This window comes from Vanacampus margaritifer, chromosome 6 (genome assembly GCF_051991255.1).
Source record: "Vanacampus margaritifer isolate UIUO_Vmar chromosome 6, RoL_Vmar_1.0, whole genome shotgun sequence".
Lineage (NCBI taxonomy): Eukaryota > Metazoa > Chordata > Actinopteri > Syngnathiformes > Syngnathidae > Vanacampus > Vanacampus margaritifer.
In genome coordinates, this window is record NC_135437.1 from 23,189,683 (window position 1) to 23,209,986 (window position 20,304).

The following is a 20,304-nucleotide window of genomic DNA, read 5'->3' on the forward strand; positions in this document are numbered from 1 at the left end:
GTGACAGTACAAACAAATATAAAGGACTATTTTCTGATACACACCTGAAGTGTGGGGACACAATTTCATTGGAAATAGTTGATCACTTTAGTGCATGAACAAATTGATATATTGTTACAATCTTTCCTCACACAGTTAAAACAAAACAAAACAAAACACAAATGGTAAATCAATTGATCACTTATTTTTTCGAAGGTGCAGACGACTAGGTGAAGGTATTTCACAGTGAAGCTGATATGTGGTACATTTTAAAGACTCTAGCGCAGGATAACAGGTCGAAAGTTAATGAATACATGGAAACAGTTTTGATCTAAATAATGTATCCCTATTGTTTTCTTTTTTTTACAAAACAAACTGATTAATATTCAAACCTTGGGGGTAGTAGTAATTTCCTCGATCTATTTCCCAGCGTTATCATTTTGAGTCACTCTAGTTGGGAATCCAACTCCGATCATGACCTTTGCAACCATTGTTCATTCATTCATCCCTTCACAAAACTAATCACTCAATCATCCGATTTGCCCACTTCCTCCCATCTTCTGTTTCACTATCCCCCCCTATCAAACCTTCTTCCATGTATTGTACCCCCCCCCCATTCGTCCCCCAGCCTCTTCATCTCCATCATATCACTCTCTCTTCCATCTCTTTTGCCCTCTTCCATCTCTTGCTACAGGAAATAGCCTCTTTCCCCATCCTGGGGGTTACAGGGGTGTACTCACTGTCCCAAACAAAGAGGTCACTGTGTGAAATCCTCCAAAAATACAAAGAAGAAAAGGAAGGCTGATAAAAATCAGAAACCTACCACCGCTTCTCCCATCCAAATACACACTCTCTCGCTTACCCTTGCACACAGCACGAGACACACGCAACATACAAGTTCTTCTTAAATTCTACTTTACCCTTAACAGAGAAACTTAAGAGTCAAGTTTGATTGGCTGCATGCAGATGACATAAAAACATAAATGTGAGATGCTTAAATAGGGACTTTGACAAGAGATTGTAAAACGAGGCCCTTTTGGAGCGCGAGCTCCTGAACAGCTAAGATGAAGCTCAGATATAGAAAATGGAGGAGGCAGGCTTAACTCCTTAACACCTTCCTCCTCCACTATGGAAGGAGACGATGCACATGACAGTGTGATGCAGATACCAGTCAGTCATTGCAGCAATCTGAATAATCTCCCTCTTTTACATTTACATCACATTTCCCCCAACGTTAATTCTTTCACACGTTGTACCTCTTCAAGTGATAATAGACCCTTTCCTTTCTTTCTCTTCGGTTTCTTCTGTTTCTCCCTGGTGTGGCTGGCTGACTGCGGAGAGTAGGAGCGGTTTTATCTTCTACAGATGTTTTCTCTCTCCTCTGTCCAATCATTGCCATCTCACCTTTCCTCTCTCAGGGTAATAGGCTCCTCTGTTGCCAAAGTCCCAAGATTTTGGGAAAAGCAGCACATCTTTTTATTGCAACATTTTAACTCTTTGACTGCCAGACGTTTTCAGAAACGGGTTGTCCCCAGTGCCACCCGATTTTAAGCATTTGGACTGATCTTTCAAGGTCCATAGAAAAGTATGTGTTTGGACTATGGAAACACACATACTACCAAATCAAAGATTGGACTCTCATCTTTCATCAGAAAAAAAAGTTTGTTTCTACCTTATTCCGTTTTTCAGTAATCAACAATAGAAAATGGTTAGTTTCACCTCTGTTTTGAAACAAACGTCTTTTAACGTCTTTGGCACTCCTCCATAGGATTTTACTAAACATTATTTAACGTTTTTGGCAGTCAAAGAGTTAATGCTCTCGAAGTTTCTTTGAGCCACAAGCCAAAAGGCAAACAAACCATTTTCGGTTTCATTAGATAAAAGTATGAACATACCTGAGAGTGACATAGACAAGGACGAAACTTTGAAAATAAAGCGTGATTAATACTTTAGATGCAAAGAATCGAACTCGTGCATCTCTTCTGGGGGGCATCACAGAAGGTGTCTCACCATAAACATCAATTTGTCATCTTATGAAGAAGCATAATTTTAATTAACATTCTAATTTGATGGGCGGAGGAGACAGACGGCTAGAGAGGAAAAACCGCTGATGAGTCCAGATAAACGCAAAGATGGAAATCAGGACATAAACAAATTGGCTCGGATGAAAAAAAGAGAAAGAAAGAAGACCGCTCTTGGGAGGATAAGGAGGTGATCACCTTCACTCGTCCTTCCAGAAGAGGACGTGATGATGAAGAAGTGGAGGGATGAGGGGAAAATAGAGGAGGTAGAGGGAAGCAGAGATAGAGAGTGGGAAGTGACTACCCCAAAAGTGTTTGAAAAGCCGTGGGTGGCGCGCCTTATCGCCCAAGTTCTCCTGGAGAGATTATTGAGGGATTAGTGCAAACGCTTGTTTCTAAAACATGATGAAAAGACGTTTGCGCGTGATAACGTTTTGAACTCCGCTACTCTGCTCCTTCTAGGATCGTGCCTTGAGGCTCCCTTTCCAAGAAAGACGGGATTGGGCTTGCGCGAGCCTCTGGGAAGCGCTGAAGGAGAGAGAACAATAGGAATGATGTTGTAAATGGCTGTTTGGAGACTTTGCTTTGAACGTCTGTCAACTGAAGAATGAACGGATGCATTTCTGCGCAAAACTCTTGGATCCCTTCGCCAGGACTGTAATTCATCCCCGATACAAATTCAAAACAAAGCTGAAACTTTGGTCCAATGACATGCATCTGTACTATCAGTTAATTAAAGCAGGATCCAATCAAACAAGGGACGATTTAATATCAGATTTGTTATATATGATCCAATCAGATGAGTGGCTGCGATGAGCTCACTGTGGGGTTGCCATGGGAGTCTTGCCGAGGAGGACCTGGTTGCTCACTCAACCAAAAACGGGAGGAATCAGCAGCCATGTGATCAGTCGATCAGTAAACATTATCATAGCCCTGTTCTAAACTCCGCCGGCCATATCAGCTAGAATATGTTTAAATAGATAAATGGTTTTACGCCTTTTTCTCAAGAGATGCAAATGGGAGGATTTCCATATGACACAGGCCAGTTAACACATTGCTAATCTAATGAAGGAGATCTGTTCCTCACAACTGACAAGCTCACTGCTACCCACATGATAACAAGCACATATAGCGGTTGCGAAACACCAACTCCCACAAACAGCAGACAATCCATATATGTTTACATTTATTTATTTAGATAAGAAGTAAGTCATATCTATCTGGGTGCAGCATCTGTACTTGAACTTAAATATATTGCTGCGCACACAAAATTCTTGGGGTAGTGTGGCTAAGTAGACCTCCTACTAAACTGATAGGTTATCTGGCTGGGCCAAATACCAAGTAAATTTGTTGAGGGATAAGTTGAGAGAGGAAGAGCAATGCCAGAAGGGGCATCATGCCAATCTCTTCGAGAAATGGGGGGCAGGGCCTGGAGGTTTAACTGAGCAATAAGGAGACAGGTAGAATATAATAAATAGAATTAAAAACAAATAGGCGAGGAGACTGTAAGGCAAAAATGTTTCAGATTATAATATGAGAGGATATTGAAAGCAATTCCAAAACAGGATGCTGGACAGTACAGGTACATCATCAAAGTATGACTATTGAGCTACATTGAAAATCTTGCACTAGAAAAACAAATTCAAGAGTATATAACTAAAACACACACACACACACACACATACAGGATTGGCTTCCCATCTGAACTGTTTTACATTGTCTATGTTCCTACCACGAATTAACCTTGCCAGCAAGATGAATTCTCGCAGTATTTGTCAGTTCACAAAGAGCACAATTTTTTTTTAACGCTCGATTAACGACTGCTCCTTATTTGGAAAGCCTCTACTGTAGCGACGCATATATAAATATATATATATATATATATATATATATATATATATACACACAGAGCGTAAATGAGTACACCCCCTTTGAAAAGTAACATTTTAAACAATATCTCAATGAACACAAAAAGAATTTCTAGAATGTTGGCAAGACCAAGTTTAATGTACATCTGGTTAACTTAAAACATGGAAGTAATGTTAAAAAATGTAAAATTTGATTACACATTTTTCAGTTTTACTCAAATAGGGGTGATGCAAAAATGAGTACAGCCCACAACATTTTTTTATAAATTTAGTACTTTGTATGGCCTCCACGATTTTTAACTCATTCACTGCCATTGACGGCTATAGACGTAAATTTTTTATTTTTTTTTAACTATTTCTATTAGTATAAAAAAAATTCCACTTTTGTTAACAAAAGTATGAAAACCTAGAAAACATGTTTTTATTGTACATTTTGAACAGATATAAAATTTGTGATTAATCATGAGTTAGTGAAGTCATGCGATTAATTACAATTAAAAACATTTAATCGCCGGACGTAATTAAAAAAAATAAATAAGAAAAGACTATTAAAAATTAGGGGCGTCAGGCGATTACAATTTTTATTCGTAATTAATCACATGACTACAGTAGATAACTCACAATTATTATTAATCACAAAATGTATACCTGTTCTAAATGTACAGTAAAAAAAAATCTAGGTTTACATACTCTTGTTAACAAAAGTGTAAAAAGAAGTTAAACTAATAGAAATAGTTGAAATGAATCTTTGACGTCAATAGCCGTCAATGGCAGTGAATGAGTTAATTACAGCACAGCTTCTAGGCATGGAATGAACAAGCTGGCAACATTTTGTTGCATCAATCTTTTTCCATTCTTCAAGAATGATCTCTTTTAGAGACTGGATCCTGGATGGAGAGGGATGCTCAACTTTTTTTTTTCTTTAGAATTCCCCAAAGGTGTTCAATTGGGTTCAGATTAGGAGACATACTTGGCCACGGAACCACTTTCACCTGGTTCTTCTTCAGAAATCAAACAGTGGCCTTCGATGTGTGTTTGAAACTGACAGTATTCTGACTGATAAATAAAGCTTTGCTGATCTTCTTGTAGCCATCGCTTTTGTTGTTCAAAGAAATTATTTTCTTTCTCAGGTCATGTGACATTTCTCTCTCTTTCTCATTGCTAACAGCATAAAATGGGAAAGTGTTTTCTTTAAGTAACACCCATAATTAGACTCAGCTGTAGACGTTTGTAGGCTTCATGAGCTTTGCTCCAGTGACTTTCAGTGGGGTATACTCAATTTTGCATTTGAATAAAACTGAAAATTCTGTTCTCTAATGTATATTATTAACCTTACTTTTATGTTAGAAGTTAAACAGATGTTATACAATTTTAGTCTTGTCAATATTTTGAAAATTGTTTTTAAATTCAGTGACATATTGTTTGAAGTGTTAGTTTTCGTAGGGCGTGTACTCATTTATGCTGAGCACTATATATACAGACGCTCCCCTACTTACGAACATTCGAGTTACGAACAACGGTACATACGAACATGTCTGCGCGTACAGTAATGTCGAAAAATGTTCGGAAAGAGATGCTGTAAGTTAGATTTTGTATGCGCGCCTTTTTCCGAGTAGTGCTTCTTTCCGCCGCTAATACCGACGCTTGGCGCTGTGAGAGCTCACCCAGGCTCAGCAACGTGTCGAGGAGGAGGAGGAAGAAACGCCTGTCCCCATGAAGAAGCCATCGCACTCTTCGAGCAGCAAGACCCAAATATTGAACGTTGCACAAAGGTTGCAAATCAATTGAATGATGCCATACAGTGCTACCGCATCATTTATGATGAAAAAAGAAGAAAACTGTCCAATCGTCGTTAGATCGCTTCTTTCGGCCAGTTTCTAGTAAATCCTCCAAGGAAGATACTCATCAACCCTCATCTTCTTCTCCGCGACCCTCAACTTCTTCCTACATTGAAGTTACGGAGGAGGAAGTAACTTTTGAAGCCCATTCCAGCGACGACGAAGAACCTCTCATGATATAAAATCCTCCTCCATCATCTCCTTAAGCATCGAGTACATCTTCCAAAAGTAAGTTAAACTTCATTTTATTTATCTTATTACGTACATGTACATACTGTGTGTGTCTCTCGCTCTCTCTCTCTAACATACGTAGTACAGTACTGCACGTATTCTCTTTAAACATAAATTATAATACAAAATATAGCACTGAAGCAACTTACAAACGAATTCACCTTACGAACCATCGCTCGGAACGTAACTCGTTCGTAAGTTGGGGAGCGTCTGTATATATATATATATATATATATATATTAAATGACGGGGGAAAATGACACCAACTCAGTAGTAGACCAGTGTCTTGGAATACATTCCGCACAATTCTAGAGCTCTACCGTAACAAACTGAATGAAAGATTGTCATTTCTCAGGTTGGTGCTCATGTGCGCACATCTCTCTTTCCCTGTATAGCCATGACCCCTGCTGACCCAGGGAGGGATGGAGGGATAGTCAGAGGAGAGGGAGGATCTAGAGTGAAAGGGAAAAAAACGCAGGAATGTGAGATTACGACTACTATCTTCCGTAGATACTGAAGGGCCGACTCCTCACTCCTTCAGTCCACTACGTAGGACGTGAGGAGATGAGGATAGAATGGGGAGCATAAAATGAGGTAGAGGAGAGAGCGCGAGTATTAAATACTTATCGTATGAATACATGCTTTCAAGGACAAACAGGACAGTTTTACAAATGAAGGGAGAAGAACAAACAGTGATGGGTGATCAAATGGTCGCCTGCTTAGCCGAATGCACGTGCGCACACACTTTATCTGCAGATAATAAACAAAATCTTAGAAATGAGAGCCTATCAAACAGAAATCAATCACTGGGGTTTGCTGTCCAGGAGGATGGCGCCACGCGGAGATAAAAGACAGGCGGATGTCTGGGGAAGGAAGGGAGGAGAGGTAAATGACCGGCTTCAACTGGAGGAAGCCTCAGTCAAAGAGTCAACTAGGCACAGCCTGACTGACCAGTTGGTTTAACCGTTTGCACCCCGCACCAGGAAGCCTCACCCAGCATCAGCATCATATGATTAGATGGACTTGCATGTGATGCAAAATAACAGACGCTGATAGGGCTCCATCCGGTCCCACACACATGCACGCACACATCCACAATTAATCAGCTTTTTTTCCAACCACTGCCAAACCACTAATACAATAAATACTCTTTGTATCCTGGCATCTGAGCTCTGACCTTTCACCTTTCAAATGAAAACCACTCCTCTTCTACTTCACCTAAGAGTATTGGTCTACTGGTCCAGACCAGTACTTTTAAATTATTTTTTGTTACCCACCAATAATTTAAACAATAAGCATATGGATATATTGTATGTGTACATTGTAATGCCTTGTGTGCTAAAACAAAGTCAATAAATATCTAATAAATTCCATGTGATGCCTGGTCGAGGGGCAGAGCATAAAGAGAAGCGCGCAACAGAGACCGAAAGATGTACAACCCAGTTTGATTTAAACAGGGATGTGATTTGACCAAAGTGAAATTATCTGAAAATTTAGCCGGGGGTCTGGGGGCCGCTGGCACCCAGCTAGGTCCAGGGCAGTGCCCTGGTGGGGGGACAAGGGGGGCGAAGCCCCCCGGAGCTCATGGGTTTTCCGTGTTTTTAAGTACTTTCAATGCACTCACATGACAAAGAAATAGACAAAACAACAGCATAAATTTTCAATGTATATTGAACTATCCCATATAAAATGGCAGTTTTAGTCAACTCAAAATCAGTCACAATCAAAAACATTGGACTGCCTTTGCTTTTAAAAACTATCACTGAGAATATCATCATATCTAACTAATGTGATTACTAAGTTAACACATAAATAATGTTGAAGAGTTCAAATTTCATGAACAAATAATTGTATCATGACCAAATGAAAAGTAACTCATATTCGAGCATACCACAAATGTCTTTGTTATAGCAGAAGATGTTATCTGTCGGAGTCATGTGCATACACAATGAAATACAAAAAAAAAAAAATAATAATCGGATTTTTTTTTTTTTGGGGGGGGAGATAAAAAAAGCGGAATTCCGCGAATTAGCGGAAAAATCACATCCCTGTTTAAAATAAAGATTGGTCTAGTGTTGGACTGGCCATCTGGCAAACAGGGCACATGCCCGGTGGACCAGCGTCTTTTGGGATCAACGTGGTGCTATTTAATGATCATTTTTTAATTTTACCCAACAGACCGGCCCACAATTTAGACTAAATCTACCCGTTAATCAATCTGCAATATAGATAGCAAATTGAACCAATCAACATCGGTGGCAGAGCTACGTGGTAGCCAGGTGTGGTCAGGAGTCGGGGCGGGCCAGGACGGCATGCCCAATTTTTTTTGTGTCACTCCATCCCTGGACTCGTCTCATTGCCTCCCGTCATGCCAGACAGACTTGATTGATATTGTTAATTAGACTGCTCATGTGCATTCTGGCCTAACTTTATTAGTCTTTTACAAAGTAAAAGATTTATCATCAGCAAGTTGTCATTATTTCGGGAACATGTACTGCCTTCATCAAAATCCAAATGCATTTTAATCTAGATTAATCTAGATTAACTCCAGAATTAGAGTGAGATTAATCTAGATTAATATAAATAAACTATGCCCAGCACTTGTTTTTAATATTGTGGCTTCTGAGTATTATTGACGGGTTTTACGAAAAGTTACTTACACTTATGCCTTGTTTTTGCACTTAAGCGGCAACAAACTATGCTTGAATGTAACTTCAACCTGTAGAGTATTTTAAGGTTTTATATTAGAAAACTTTTGAGTCCCTGGAACTAATTCATTCTTCAATTTCAATTTGTTATCCTTCAAGACTTAATAAGAAATGGAAACAAATACTGAAGATCAGGCAATTAAAAGTTGAACCGCCACATGCTGGATTGTGTCCAGGTTCCAAGGGCCTTTTGATTTTATAACACTAATATTAATTGCATCCATTTCCAATTGTCAGTGTAATTCACTGTAAGATTTCTGTTTGTACTGAATTCTGATCAGTCCTCACCTCTGATGTCCCCTCTTCTGCGCTGCCGTCTGACTGGAGGCTTCCAGGGTAGGGTCCCCAAATTGTGTCTGCAAGGAGCTCCCTGCGAGCGACGACCTTTCTGTCGCCGCCTTCTTTACTGAGTTGCAGTTCATCTGTCACGGGATTAGAAGAACATTAGCATTACAATTAGCACCAAATATTCCCATTTGTCAGTAAAGAAAAAAACACATATTCAAAGTTACACGATAACCATATTTAAAGACATTTAGGAGCATTTGCATTGTGTTTTAGTTTCAATGCACAGTTTTTGAAACAAACTTGTGGGAGTTTTAATGATTGCATTTATTATGAAATGAATGCTTTGAACATAAAATCTGTGAGTTGCTAAAGTACAGGAAACATCCCCATAAAAAAAAAAAAAAAAACTAAAAAACGAGGAGCACAATGAGGGGTGTCGAGAAACAATTACTGCAATTTGACTTGAACTTGACCTGAACCCAGTAACAGCGGCAGCACAGCGGCCAAACTGTGCGTGGCTCATCAGCAGAGGGCGTTTGATAGCAACTGAGCAGTTTCACTTCTGGCTCAGTTCAGCAGCTTCTTTTTGTGTATTTCCTCTGTGTGATAACTGTAGAAGGATGGCAGTGACAGCTGCGGTCAGAGCCTAGTGTATCCCAGACAGATAGTGGGCTGTGGGAGTGGTCTGCAGTTTTGAGAACTTCCAGCAGATCGGAGGATTTGTGAACAGCCCGTCCCTAACTTTGGTCTGGATGTCCACTGCTGAACCTGAAGGTCTACATCAGGAGAAAATCTCTCTCATTATGGTCATTCACGTGCATCACTCTGATGAAAACACATCCAAATTCAGCCTCAGCTCCTCTTCTTATTCCGCCATTTTCATCCATGGTTCAGGAGACTGTTTCAGGGGGTCGGTCTAAAGTGTTGGGCCTGATAAGAGTGTTTGTCTAACACTCTCCATGTCAAAACACTCATCTATCTTCTCTGTATCTATCCCCACCAGAGAACAACGGACAGACGCTGATAAAATGTCTTTCCCACAGTTGGTGGGGGTAGATGTGTTGGTGCAGGGAAGGGGGTGGGGAGGGGCAGATTTATGAGGAGGTGCAAGAGCATGGTTTGAGAAGGAACATTGTAAGGCATCAAATGCTACGCTAATTACATACATTGTTCTTTGAAAGACAACATGAGTTTCTTTTATAATGTCACTGAAAATTACACACAGACAAAACAATTGAATGGATTATGAAAATGTAAAGTGGTCTCCTTCATGTGCCCCCCTCACCTGTCATGGTAAGTAATGTAAGCAGTTCTACTTTTTATTCTGTCACCCTGCTTTTTTACATGACAACATGACACTGACCCCTTAATGCTTAGATTTGTGCTGGCAAGTTGTTTAACTAAAAATGTGGACTCAAATCTGATTAACGTCAGCATCAGAAATCCGTTGCAGGCCCACAGCCAAGTCAAAAATGACTCCTGAGTCAGTCTAACCTGCTGGCGTCAGTTTCTGAAGTTCAACATGCGTCCACATTCTCGCCTACGGTCTTATGGACGGTCACTTTGGCCTCTGTGACCCTCCTTATCACAGAACTCCATCAGTGTCCAACCTACATTTGTGTTATTGGCTGATCCTAACCACATGGGAGTCTTTATCAACTTGGCCGGCTCCATCGACCCTTATTGTGAAATTGTGCAAAGATTTGACCTTAGTGAGCCAACACTGATATCAATTTATAAACAAGCCAGACAACCACGTTAGTGCGTCAGTTATTAAGGCTGAATATACTTGATCACATTGCTTCCACGGTCTGTAGAATTATGACTTCCCCTTTAAAATAACATTTCGCTGAAAGCATTACGGCTACTGACTAGTATGAAAATGACCACACAAGATTGTCAAAACATTTCACAACCAAATGCATTTCTATGTAATACAGTGAGAATGAGTGGGATGGTTATTTATGTTGCAAGTTAATTTACAGTACTCGTGCCCCTAATATTTCAGGTTAGGGGCCACTACGCTCTTAGTAAAAAAAAAAAAAAAGAAGAAGAAGAAGTTAGTCTTGAGCACTGTGATGCCTGTTGACAGGCAGACAAGACTTACTAATTCATTCCAGCAATATCTATCAAAGAAAACCAGGTGATTCTATTGCTATGCAAATACAATGTCAAATGTCATCAAATTTCAACTTCAATTTAGTCTCATTATATAGTGGGTAATATCTGATTGTACTAAAATATTAATAATTACCTGTACATTAATTGCCTTATTATTTCTAATGGGAAAGTTGTTTTGAGATTAACACATTAGAAGTCAACTGATTATGTTTGACTTTTAAAGGGACAATTGGTTAACAAAAAAATTGGTCAGTGATTCCAGTTAATTTATAATTATAGTTGAACAAGGCTCAAGATAATTAAATATCCAAATCGAGCTTGGGCATTGGCAACATTGTGCTTTTATTGATACATTTTTCATCACACGATATATGATGAGACATTATTGTTTGCACCCTAAAAACGGAATGGTCAAATTGACCTAAAAAAAAAGGTTAAATTTGACCAATCTAGTTGGTAGTTATGTGTCTGACAGATCCTTTGGTTAAAACAACCACTCAAGAATGGTAGGTGTTTTCAACCAATATATATTGGTGATTGGGCCGATACAAATGGGTCATTCTGACCAAGATATTGGTTCTTCTGTGTAAGAGGCTGACATTTTTTCAAAAAGTACCACTGATTGTCACACCCACCTAAGTGGGGCGAAATTCGTTCTCCGCATTTGACCCATCTCCTGAGGGAGTGGTGAGCAGCATGGGGGGCCGCGCTCAGGAATCATTTGGTGATATAACCCCCCTAATTCCAACCCATAACGGTCAGGTAGGGAGGCAAAAGGGTCCCATTTTTATAGTCTTTGGTATGACCTGGCCAGGGATTGAACTCACAACCTCCCAGTCTCAGGACAGACACAGAGCTGGTCACGTCTAGTGATCTATCACACATTTCCATTTTTAACTCTTTGACTGCCAAAAACGTTAAATAACGTTTAGTAAAATCCTAGGGAGTAGTGCCAAAGACGTTAAAAGACGTTTGTTTCAAAACAGAGGTGAAACTAACCATTTTCTATTGTTGATTACTGAAAAACAGAATAAGGTAGAAACAAACTTTTTTTTCTGATGAAAAATGAGAGTCCAATCATTCATTTGGTAGTATGTGTGTTTCCATAGTCCAAACACATAATTGTCTGTGGACCTTGAAAGATCAGTCAAAATGCTTAAATCGGCTGGCACCCACGGCATCCCTTTTCTGAAAACGTCTGGCAGTCAAAGAGTTAAACACTATATTTAAAATATATCATTGTAATATATTGTAATTATTTAAAAATAATTAATAAATACATTTAGAATACAATAAATAGATACAATAAATATATTTCCAAGTTATCTAGCTCGACTTACTTTCTATTGTAACCAATTTCATTGGTTGTTTGGCGAACCAATAACATTGGTATGCCCGTAACCACCTGAAATAGTCAATGTCTGACCAATCAATGGTTTATCAAGCCAATGTGAGCTTAACCTACTAGATTTATTTTTTATTTTTTTAACCAATCCATTTTTAGAGAGTGTATTGTAACAGTTAAAGGGATACTTGACTCATTGACCCATTTTCAGCAGTAAAAACTTAATATTTTGTCCAGAATTAATTCAAGAACTTATTATTATGGGACTGCTGAGCGTAGCAAGCAGCACATATTACTATCCTACAAAAATGGGTTTATTGCGTTTATTATATCATCTTCCACGGATTTTTCCGCAAAAATGCGGCCCGTACCGTAGATCGCACCGGGACAAATGAGGTATACGATGCGGCTCGATCTGACTCGGTGCGGCATTATTTTTCTAGGAATTCCCACTTACCACGGCGACGCAATACCCCAAAAACTACCCTAAAAAGTGCCATAGGAATGAATGGGAAATGGAAAGACAAAATCACACATCAAGCACCTTTTTCCAAGACACGCTGTGCACGCATACGTTATCCGACCGATACGAATTTTAGCTCATTTTGTAGGAATTTTTCCCATCTTTAGCTCAGTGTCTAAATTTTTTTTAAGGAATAAAAGCTCTCCCCTCTGTGCGGGTTCAAAGACAGTGAGTCATATAGCATTTTAACACATTCTGTTTTAGCAATTAGCCAGAGTGCCGGGAAGCAACAAATCTCTTGCCAAAAGTCAAAAGTTTCACTTCAAGTTGTCACCATGGCCACAATCTTTTCTCACTAGACGTCAAATTCTCACATTTTGTAGTCACGAGTGTCTTCTTTCAGACAAACTAACTTTTATTTGGCTAAGGTGTCATTTAGTACCTTTATTTTCCCTTTAAGCTCGGACAAGTCGGACCAACTCGCCTTTCTCTGCCATGTTAAATTCAGGCGCCTTTCGCTCTTCATTTCTGATAAATCATAAGTTTTCAACCTGCTCTCATATGGTCATTTTTCATCCGATTAAAAAAATGAGAACATGCTCGTGTTCCCCAAACCCTTGCCGTTCTAACGAGCCATTTCTTGAATCTGTATCTTGAACCGTTAAGTCGTGAGAGGCTTTTGTTCAAGGGGTGCGTCTCTCATAGAATCTCAATGGAATGTGGGGCGCGTGACGGCTCCAAGTCAAAAATGGGTGTGCGTTGTTAAAGTGACAGTGACATATTTTTAGATTATGGTTAACTTCCACATTTCTTGAGCGATTCCAGTCGTTTAAATTTTAAACTGTTCAGCTCATTACCAAAGAGTCAGCAGTCCCATTCAAAATTTCCGCGGGAATTTTTCTAGTTTTTCATGTACAATTAATACCTTTTGCTGTCAATTTAAGATGATGAGCTGAGGAAATATGTAACGACCAATCACGGCTCACCTGTTTTCTGAGCATGGGTGATGTCATCTTCAGTCGACAGCAAGTGGCAAAAATATTATTGTTCATGAAAAATAACATTATCACATTAATTACAAACAAAATATTATTTTCTTACTTTTGAAAATGGCTCTATGAGTCAAGCAACCCTTTATAAAAAAAAAGAAAGAATTTGGTTTTCCCTGGAAAGCTGTGCTACATAGAGAGTCACTGACCCATAACTAACCAATCAGAGGAGGAAAAGACAAACTTGAAATCCATTCATTTCTTGAATTTTGTGGTCTGATAGTTAGTTGACAAATAAAACGATTTTTTAACATGTGACTGACAAAAGTACTTAAAAACAAATGTAAAAAAATATATATGTGCATGTTAACATTTCAACAACCTCATAGGGAAATCAATTGTTAGGTATTGCTCCAATTCGATTGTCTCATAGACCAGTAAATGTGTCTTAATGCATGTTTTTATGTTTACATTTTCAACAATCCAAAAATGACCTTCCACCTATGTTACTACAAGTTTTGTATTTTATGCAAATAAGAGAAAAATAGAGTTTTCATTGAGTGCAATATGACAAGTAGATTCAACCGAAGACTAAATTCTATTCCCTCGAAACTCCACATCAAACAAAGCCCCACTTTTCTGTATTTCATATTAAGCATTGTTATCATTGTTCATCGGATTAAAACATAAAGGCAAAGTGCATAAACGTATAAATACATGCAAATGATGGAATCATGTAGGTTAATTAAAGCAACATAATCAAATGTAGATTATGTCTCTCTGTCAAGAAGGTCCGCTTAATAAGAGACTCTTTTCGGATGGTTTGAACACCTCCACAAATTAAATGACTACTTCTTGCTAATCCCAACAGGTTGACTGTGTTCACTGGGATACCATGAGGACTACAACAATCTTTATCCCTTTTAATTACCCCCCCCCCCCCCCCCTTGCTCGCCATAGACCTGAGCAATAACCTGACAGCCCTTATCAATATGACAGCATGCTACCCTCACTGCACTGTATGATACTATCCCCATAAATGGTACACAAACTGCGAATGTGTGTGCGTGCGTCTCACACAATTTCTCTGTCATTGCTTGATGACCTATTCTAAAAAAAGCTCACACAAAAGGCAGCATGGGCTTGTTATCAATATAAACCAGCTCTGCTACAATATAAACCACACTACCAGGCCAGCTACACACACACATACATGAGGACACACACACAGTGTTATCAATATGGATGCTTCAGCAGCCACCGTAGCACCCGGGTCTTAGTGATGAGCCAACACAATAAAACAATCAGTCTGCTATTAATTTAAACGAGTAATGCAATTAACCATGATTTGGGGGGTTGGAAAGCCAGCTGCAGACACTGACATTGAAATCCAGGAAGAGATCGCGATGGGAATTGAGTGGACTTCCTGAGCAGCACCTTTGCTTTTGTGTCACTAGAATGTTAACTATTGCATCCGTTATTGGGTTTTACACTAATCATTTACAGATCCGCTCTGTGTTAATGAAAGAGGAGTTTGCCCAAATCACACATTGGATTTGTTGTTACGTCTCATACTGTAATTTTGCATTTTAGTAGACTGAAGTCTATTGAAACTCCAAATAGGAAATTTCAATCCAAGTTTCTCAAATAAAAAAAAATGCAAGGCTGATATTTAGGTGGACAGATTTTCAAAATTGAAAACCGGGATGGTTAAATATACAGACGCTCCCCTACTTAGCTAAAATCTCATGCCATTTTAAGGGATCCTGGTTACTTCTAGCACAATCTAGGGCATAGGTCACCAATATTTTTTTTAACTGAGGGCCCTATTTTTGTAGACAGGAGCCCATGCACATCTTCATTTTTGCGCCACAGCAAGTCTAGTTTAGCGTGTTTGCATGCCCCAGGAAAACCTCACAATTTGGTTACAGAAAGTATAATAGATTTTAGACCAGGTGAAACCAGGTCGAGTTGTAGTGCATTTTCAGCTAAATTCAAATAGCCATTCACCAAATGAAATACAGACGCTCCCCTACTTACGAACATTCGAGTTGCGAACAACGGTACATACGAACATTTCTGCGCGTACAGTATGTCGAAAAATGTTTGGAAAGAAATGCTGTAAGTTAGATTTTGTATTGCGCGTAGTGCTTCTTTCCGCCGCTAATACCGATGATTGGCGCTGTGAGAGCTCATTGGAGGCTGAGCAACGTGGCGAGGAGGAGGAGGAAGAAAACGCCGGTCCCCATGAAGCAGGAAATAACTTTTGAAGCCGATTCCAGCGACGACGAAGAATCTCTCATGATATAAAATCCTCCTCTTCCTCCTCCTCCATCATCTCCTTAAGCATCGAGTACATCTTCCAAAAGTAAGTTAAACTTCATTTTATTTATCTTATTACGTACATGTACATACTGTGTGTGTGTGTCTTTCGCTCTCTCTCTCTAACATACGTAGTACAGTACAGTACTGTACGTATTCTCTCCATTTTATTAAGTTTTTTTCAGTACAAACCAATGCAGGTTACTTGTACAAGCCTTAAACATACTTATATAAACCTTCAATATACTTATATAGGCTTTAAACATAAATTATAATACAAAATATAGCACTGAAGCAACTTACGAACAAATTCACCTTACGAACGATCGTCCGGAACGTAACTCGTTCGTAAGGTGGGGAGCGTCTGTACATTTTACCAAATTTAACCGCTAGTCAATCTTCATCAACGGACGGTGGTTGGTCATTGCTAATGCTAAATGCTATCTTGGTTGACAGTTCAACAGCGCTAAACAAGTCCATGCACTTAACCTTTATCCAATCTTTTTTGCTCTGTCTCGACAGCTCTTGGAACTGGCGGTGCCGGTTACCTCGTGCCGGTCACGCATTGCAACACTAAAAATATAAGATCAATCTAAGCTTGTGTTTTCTGACTGACTGCAAGTGGCGACCACAGGTGATAGTCGGACTACATTTCCCATGATTCTTGGGTACAAAAGCAAAAAGTACTTCTCGCTCCGGTCAATTTTTATTGCCTGCTATCGATTAGTTGCGGATGTGAATGACAACGCAGACGTGAATTTGGAAGTAAATAGGAAGGAATCCATCCATTTACTACCGCTTATCCGGAGTCGGGTTGCAAGGGCAGCAGCCTTAGGAGGGAAGCCCAGACTTCCCTCTCCCCAGCCACTTCAGTCAGCTCCTCCGGCGGGATCCCAAGGCGTTCCCGGGGCAAGCCGAGAGACATAGTCTCTCCAGCATGTCCTGGGTCGTCCCCGGGGCCTCCCGTCGGTGGGACATGCCCGGAACACCTCTCCAGGGAGGCGTTTAGGGCAAGAATTTAACAGTTAAATTCCCTTTAAATGGGTTTATTGTTTTAATCGCTATCCAACATGCTTTTACCGTTCCTTGAGGATCATTATCAGGATTCATGCATTAGCTGATTACCTGTGTTGGCTGAGGGAGACATGGAGAACAGGCTAGGCAGTGGTACCCGAGGACCGGGATTGAGAACCACTGCCCTAAAGGCTTTCTCAGTCAACCAATACACGTCTTTACTAAATGAGAGCTTACTAAGAGGATCAGAAAGGAGTAACCCCACACTGATACTCACCTCTATTCCGCCTAATTGATTAAAACGGACTATCTTTGATATCAAATGAGAAGATCACGGCAGAGCTATTGATTTTTTAACACGGTACAACAGGAAATCTTTATCAAGGTGCTACTCCGACACGCTAATAGTTTTGGGTTGCACTATGTTGATTTTCACAGACAAATCCTAACGCGTCCCTCTCTCTCTCCTGCTCATTTCATTACATTACTTATCATAAAAATGGAACAAGTAATAATGTTGTAATGAGGTCATGTTTGGAAAAAAAAATGTAAATGTTTTTTAAGCAATTTCAATTTACCTGCTACTGTCATCTTAATTATGTCTGACAAAGAATATCCATCAATTGCGGTTTCAGTGTTGAATAGTAAGTTACTTGGATTAGAAACTGTTAAAAATTGATTGACTGCAATTTCAACCTTTGCCAAAGCATAAGCAACACAATGCTCACAAACCAAGAAGCAACCCATTACATTTATTGCAAATAGATTTTTCAACCCAGTTGACTTTTTGCTGTTTCAATCAAAATAGTATATATGGTAAATCCAAAATGTCACTGTCCATCCATCAGCACTAACTTCCTCTTTCAACCAGGAATTAGCCAACAGACAAAAAGCAACTATTGAATGCTAAACTTGGTTGTTTGAGTGATCGGCTTTTAAAGCTTGCAAGAGTATTTAAAGACATAATTTTCATATTAGTTACAACTCCCGCAGCAATTTTGCAATATAAAGGGCCTCATCTGAACAACAAGAGAAGTCTGATTGCTTTTTGGTCTTCCGCGTCGCACCCGAGAGTCCGGCAGGATGAGCTCAGTGGCAGATACGCATTTCTGGGATAGGCATCTACTGCTCAGGACCACGCAATCATTTCCATTTTACCCTCTGTTGCACAGTCAAGATAAGACACCTGCGTAGCCTCGCTAATCAGATGAGCTTCAACAGAACTTTATCATTGACATTTACCACTGTTTACCCAACTAATTTCTCTTAACTGCACTGCTGAACTTTTATCTACAAAATACATACACTACCAGAAAAGAGCAAGAAGCAAACATGCAAATTCACAAATACACAAAGACAGATAAAATGTGGGTGGGTGGTGGGGGGGCTAAAAGCATTTTTTTATTCAGAAGAGGAAGGAAGTGAAGACAGAGCAAGTTACCTTGCTGTTACTGATGAGATTAGAACAATTCCTTCCACCGCCACCTTCTTCCATCAAACAAATGCAAAGAACACTGACATTCACCAGAATAAAAAAAAAAACTGACTTTTTGTGTTCTATGGAATTACAGGGGAAGAAAATCCTATTTACCATCATAGTGTCACATTTGAAACCTGTTGACTGACAACGTTTTACTTGGATACAAACGTCAACATATACTATACTTTAAATCATACCAGCTGAAAAAGGAAGCACTTCAATGTATTTCAGTGTAGAAGGGGAAGACTTATCCAACAGCTTTCTTTACTGAACATCTATGCTGCATTTTGGAATGCGGGGGGAAGCTGTAGTACCCAGTGAACACCCACACAAGCATGGAGAGAACATGCAAACTCCACACGTGGTTGGAGCAGAGATTTGATCCCAGAACTTCAAACCTTTGAGCCACCTGGACTAGACTAAATATCTATATCTATAAATAAATATATATAAATATATATATATATATATATATATATATAAATATATATATATATATATATATAAATATATATATATATATATATATATAAATATATATATATATATATATAAATATATATATATATATATATATATATAAATATATATATATATTTTTTATATATATATATATATATATATATATATATATATATATATATATATATATATATATATATATATATAGTTAGTTAGTTAGTTAGTTAGTTAGTTATATATATATATATAGTTAGTTAGTTAGTTAGTTAGTTGCATTCCCGAACAGACAACTTTGGGTGAATTTATTTCATATTTATTTTGGACTTCTCAAAAAAGTCGGCGAATTGACAAAAAATTGCAAATAAAAAGATGAATATGGATTAAATTTCTTAACCTTGTTCAAATTGGTAAAAAAATCAAATGCATACTGAAAATGAAGTCCACATTAAAGCAGTTCATGATGTTGGATGGCCTATGAGGAAAATAAGTGGTGGTGGTCTCGGAATTGGTTAAGAATGAATGATACATCGCAGCATTGCCTTTGCATTGAAGGAGCTACTGACTGATCACACAATTATAATGACTATACAATTATAGTTCACCCACAGTACTCCAGCATCCTCCCACATCTAAAAATCATGCTTCTTAAAACCCGTTTTCCCATTGAAGAGCTAGCGAATGTTGATTTCACGTAAGGTTCTCAAAACAGTCTTAATGGTTCTCTTTACACTCTTACCTGTATTGTCGCAATGAAACATGTTCAAAGACTGTTTAGAGATCCATTAAGACTGTTTTGAGAACGTTGAGGAAACGCTGCACCCTTATAGGACATGAAATCAACATTTGTTAGTGTCACAAATGTTCGCCCCCTCCGTGGGATAGGGATTTAGATTCATTGACGAATCTAAATTGGTCAAAGATGTGAATGGTTGTCTATGTGTCCCGCAATTGACTGGCGGCAGGGTGTATCGCACCTCTTGCCCAAAGGCATCTGCTCACTAGCTGATAATAGATGCTCGTAATTTGCAGCATGAATGGCCAGCTTTAGAGCCCACTTTTCCAAGTTGCTACCTATGAGTCATCGATGTTGTCTTTGAACCTTTTCTCTTCGAACCCATTAATAATGAGTAAGTCATTGTTACAGGGTCAGAAATGCTAATAGGATGCTTCAAGTA

The 20,304-nt window shown here is 39.0% G+C and overlaps 1 protein-coding gene across 1 annotated transcript in view; it reads right to left on the reverse strand.

Moving 5' to 3' along the window:
* Positions 1-20,304, reverse strand: part of zfpm1 (zinc finger protein, FOG family member 1) — a 104,717-nt gene that overhangs the window by 17,617 nt on the left and 66,796 nt on the right. Inside the window, exon 4 of the mRNA XM_077568518.1 lies at positions 8,934-9,067. Coding sequence (XP_077424644.1) covers positions 8,934-9,067 — 134 coding nt within the window. The remainder of the gene's footprint in view (positions 1-8,933; positions 9,068-20,304) is intronic.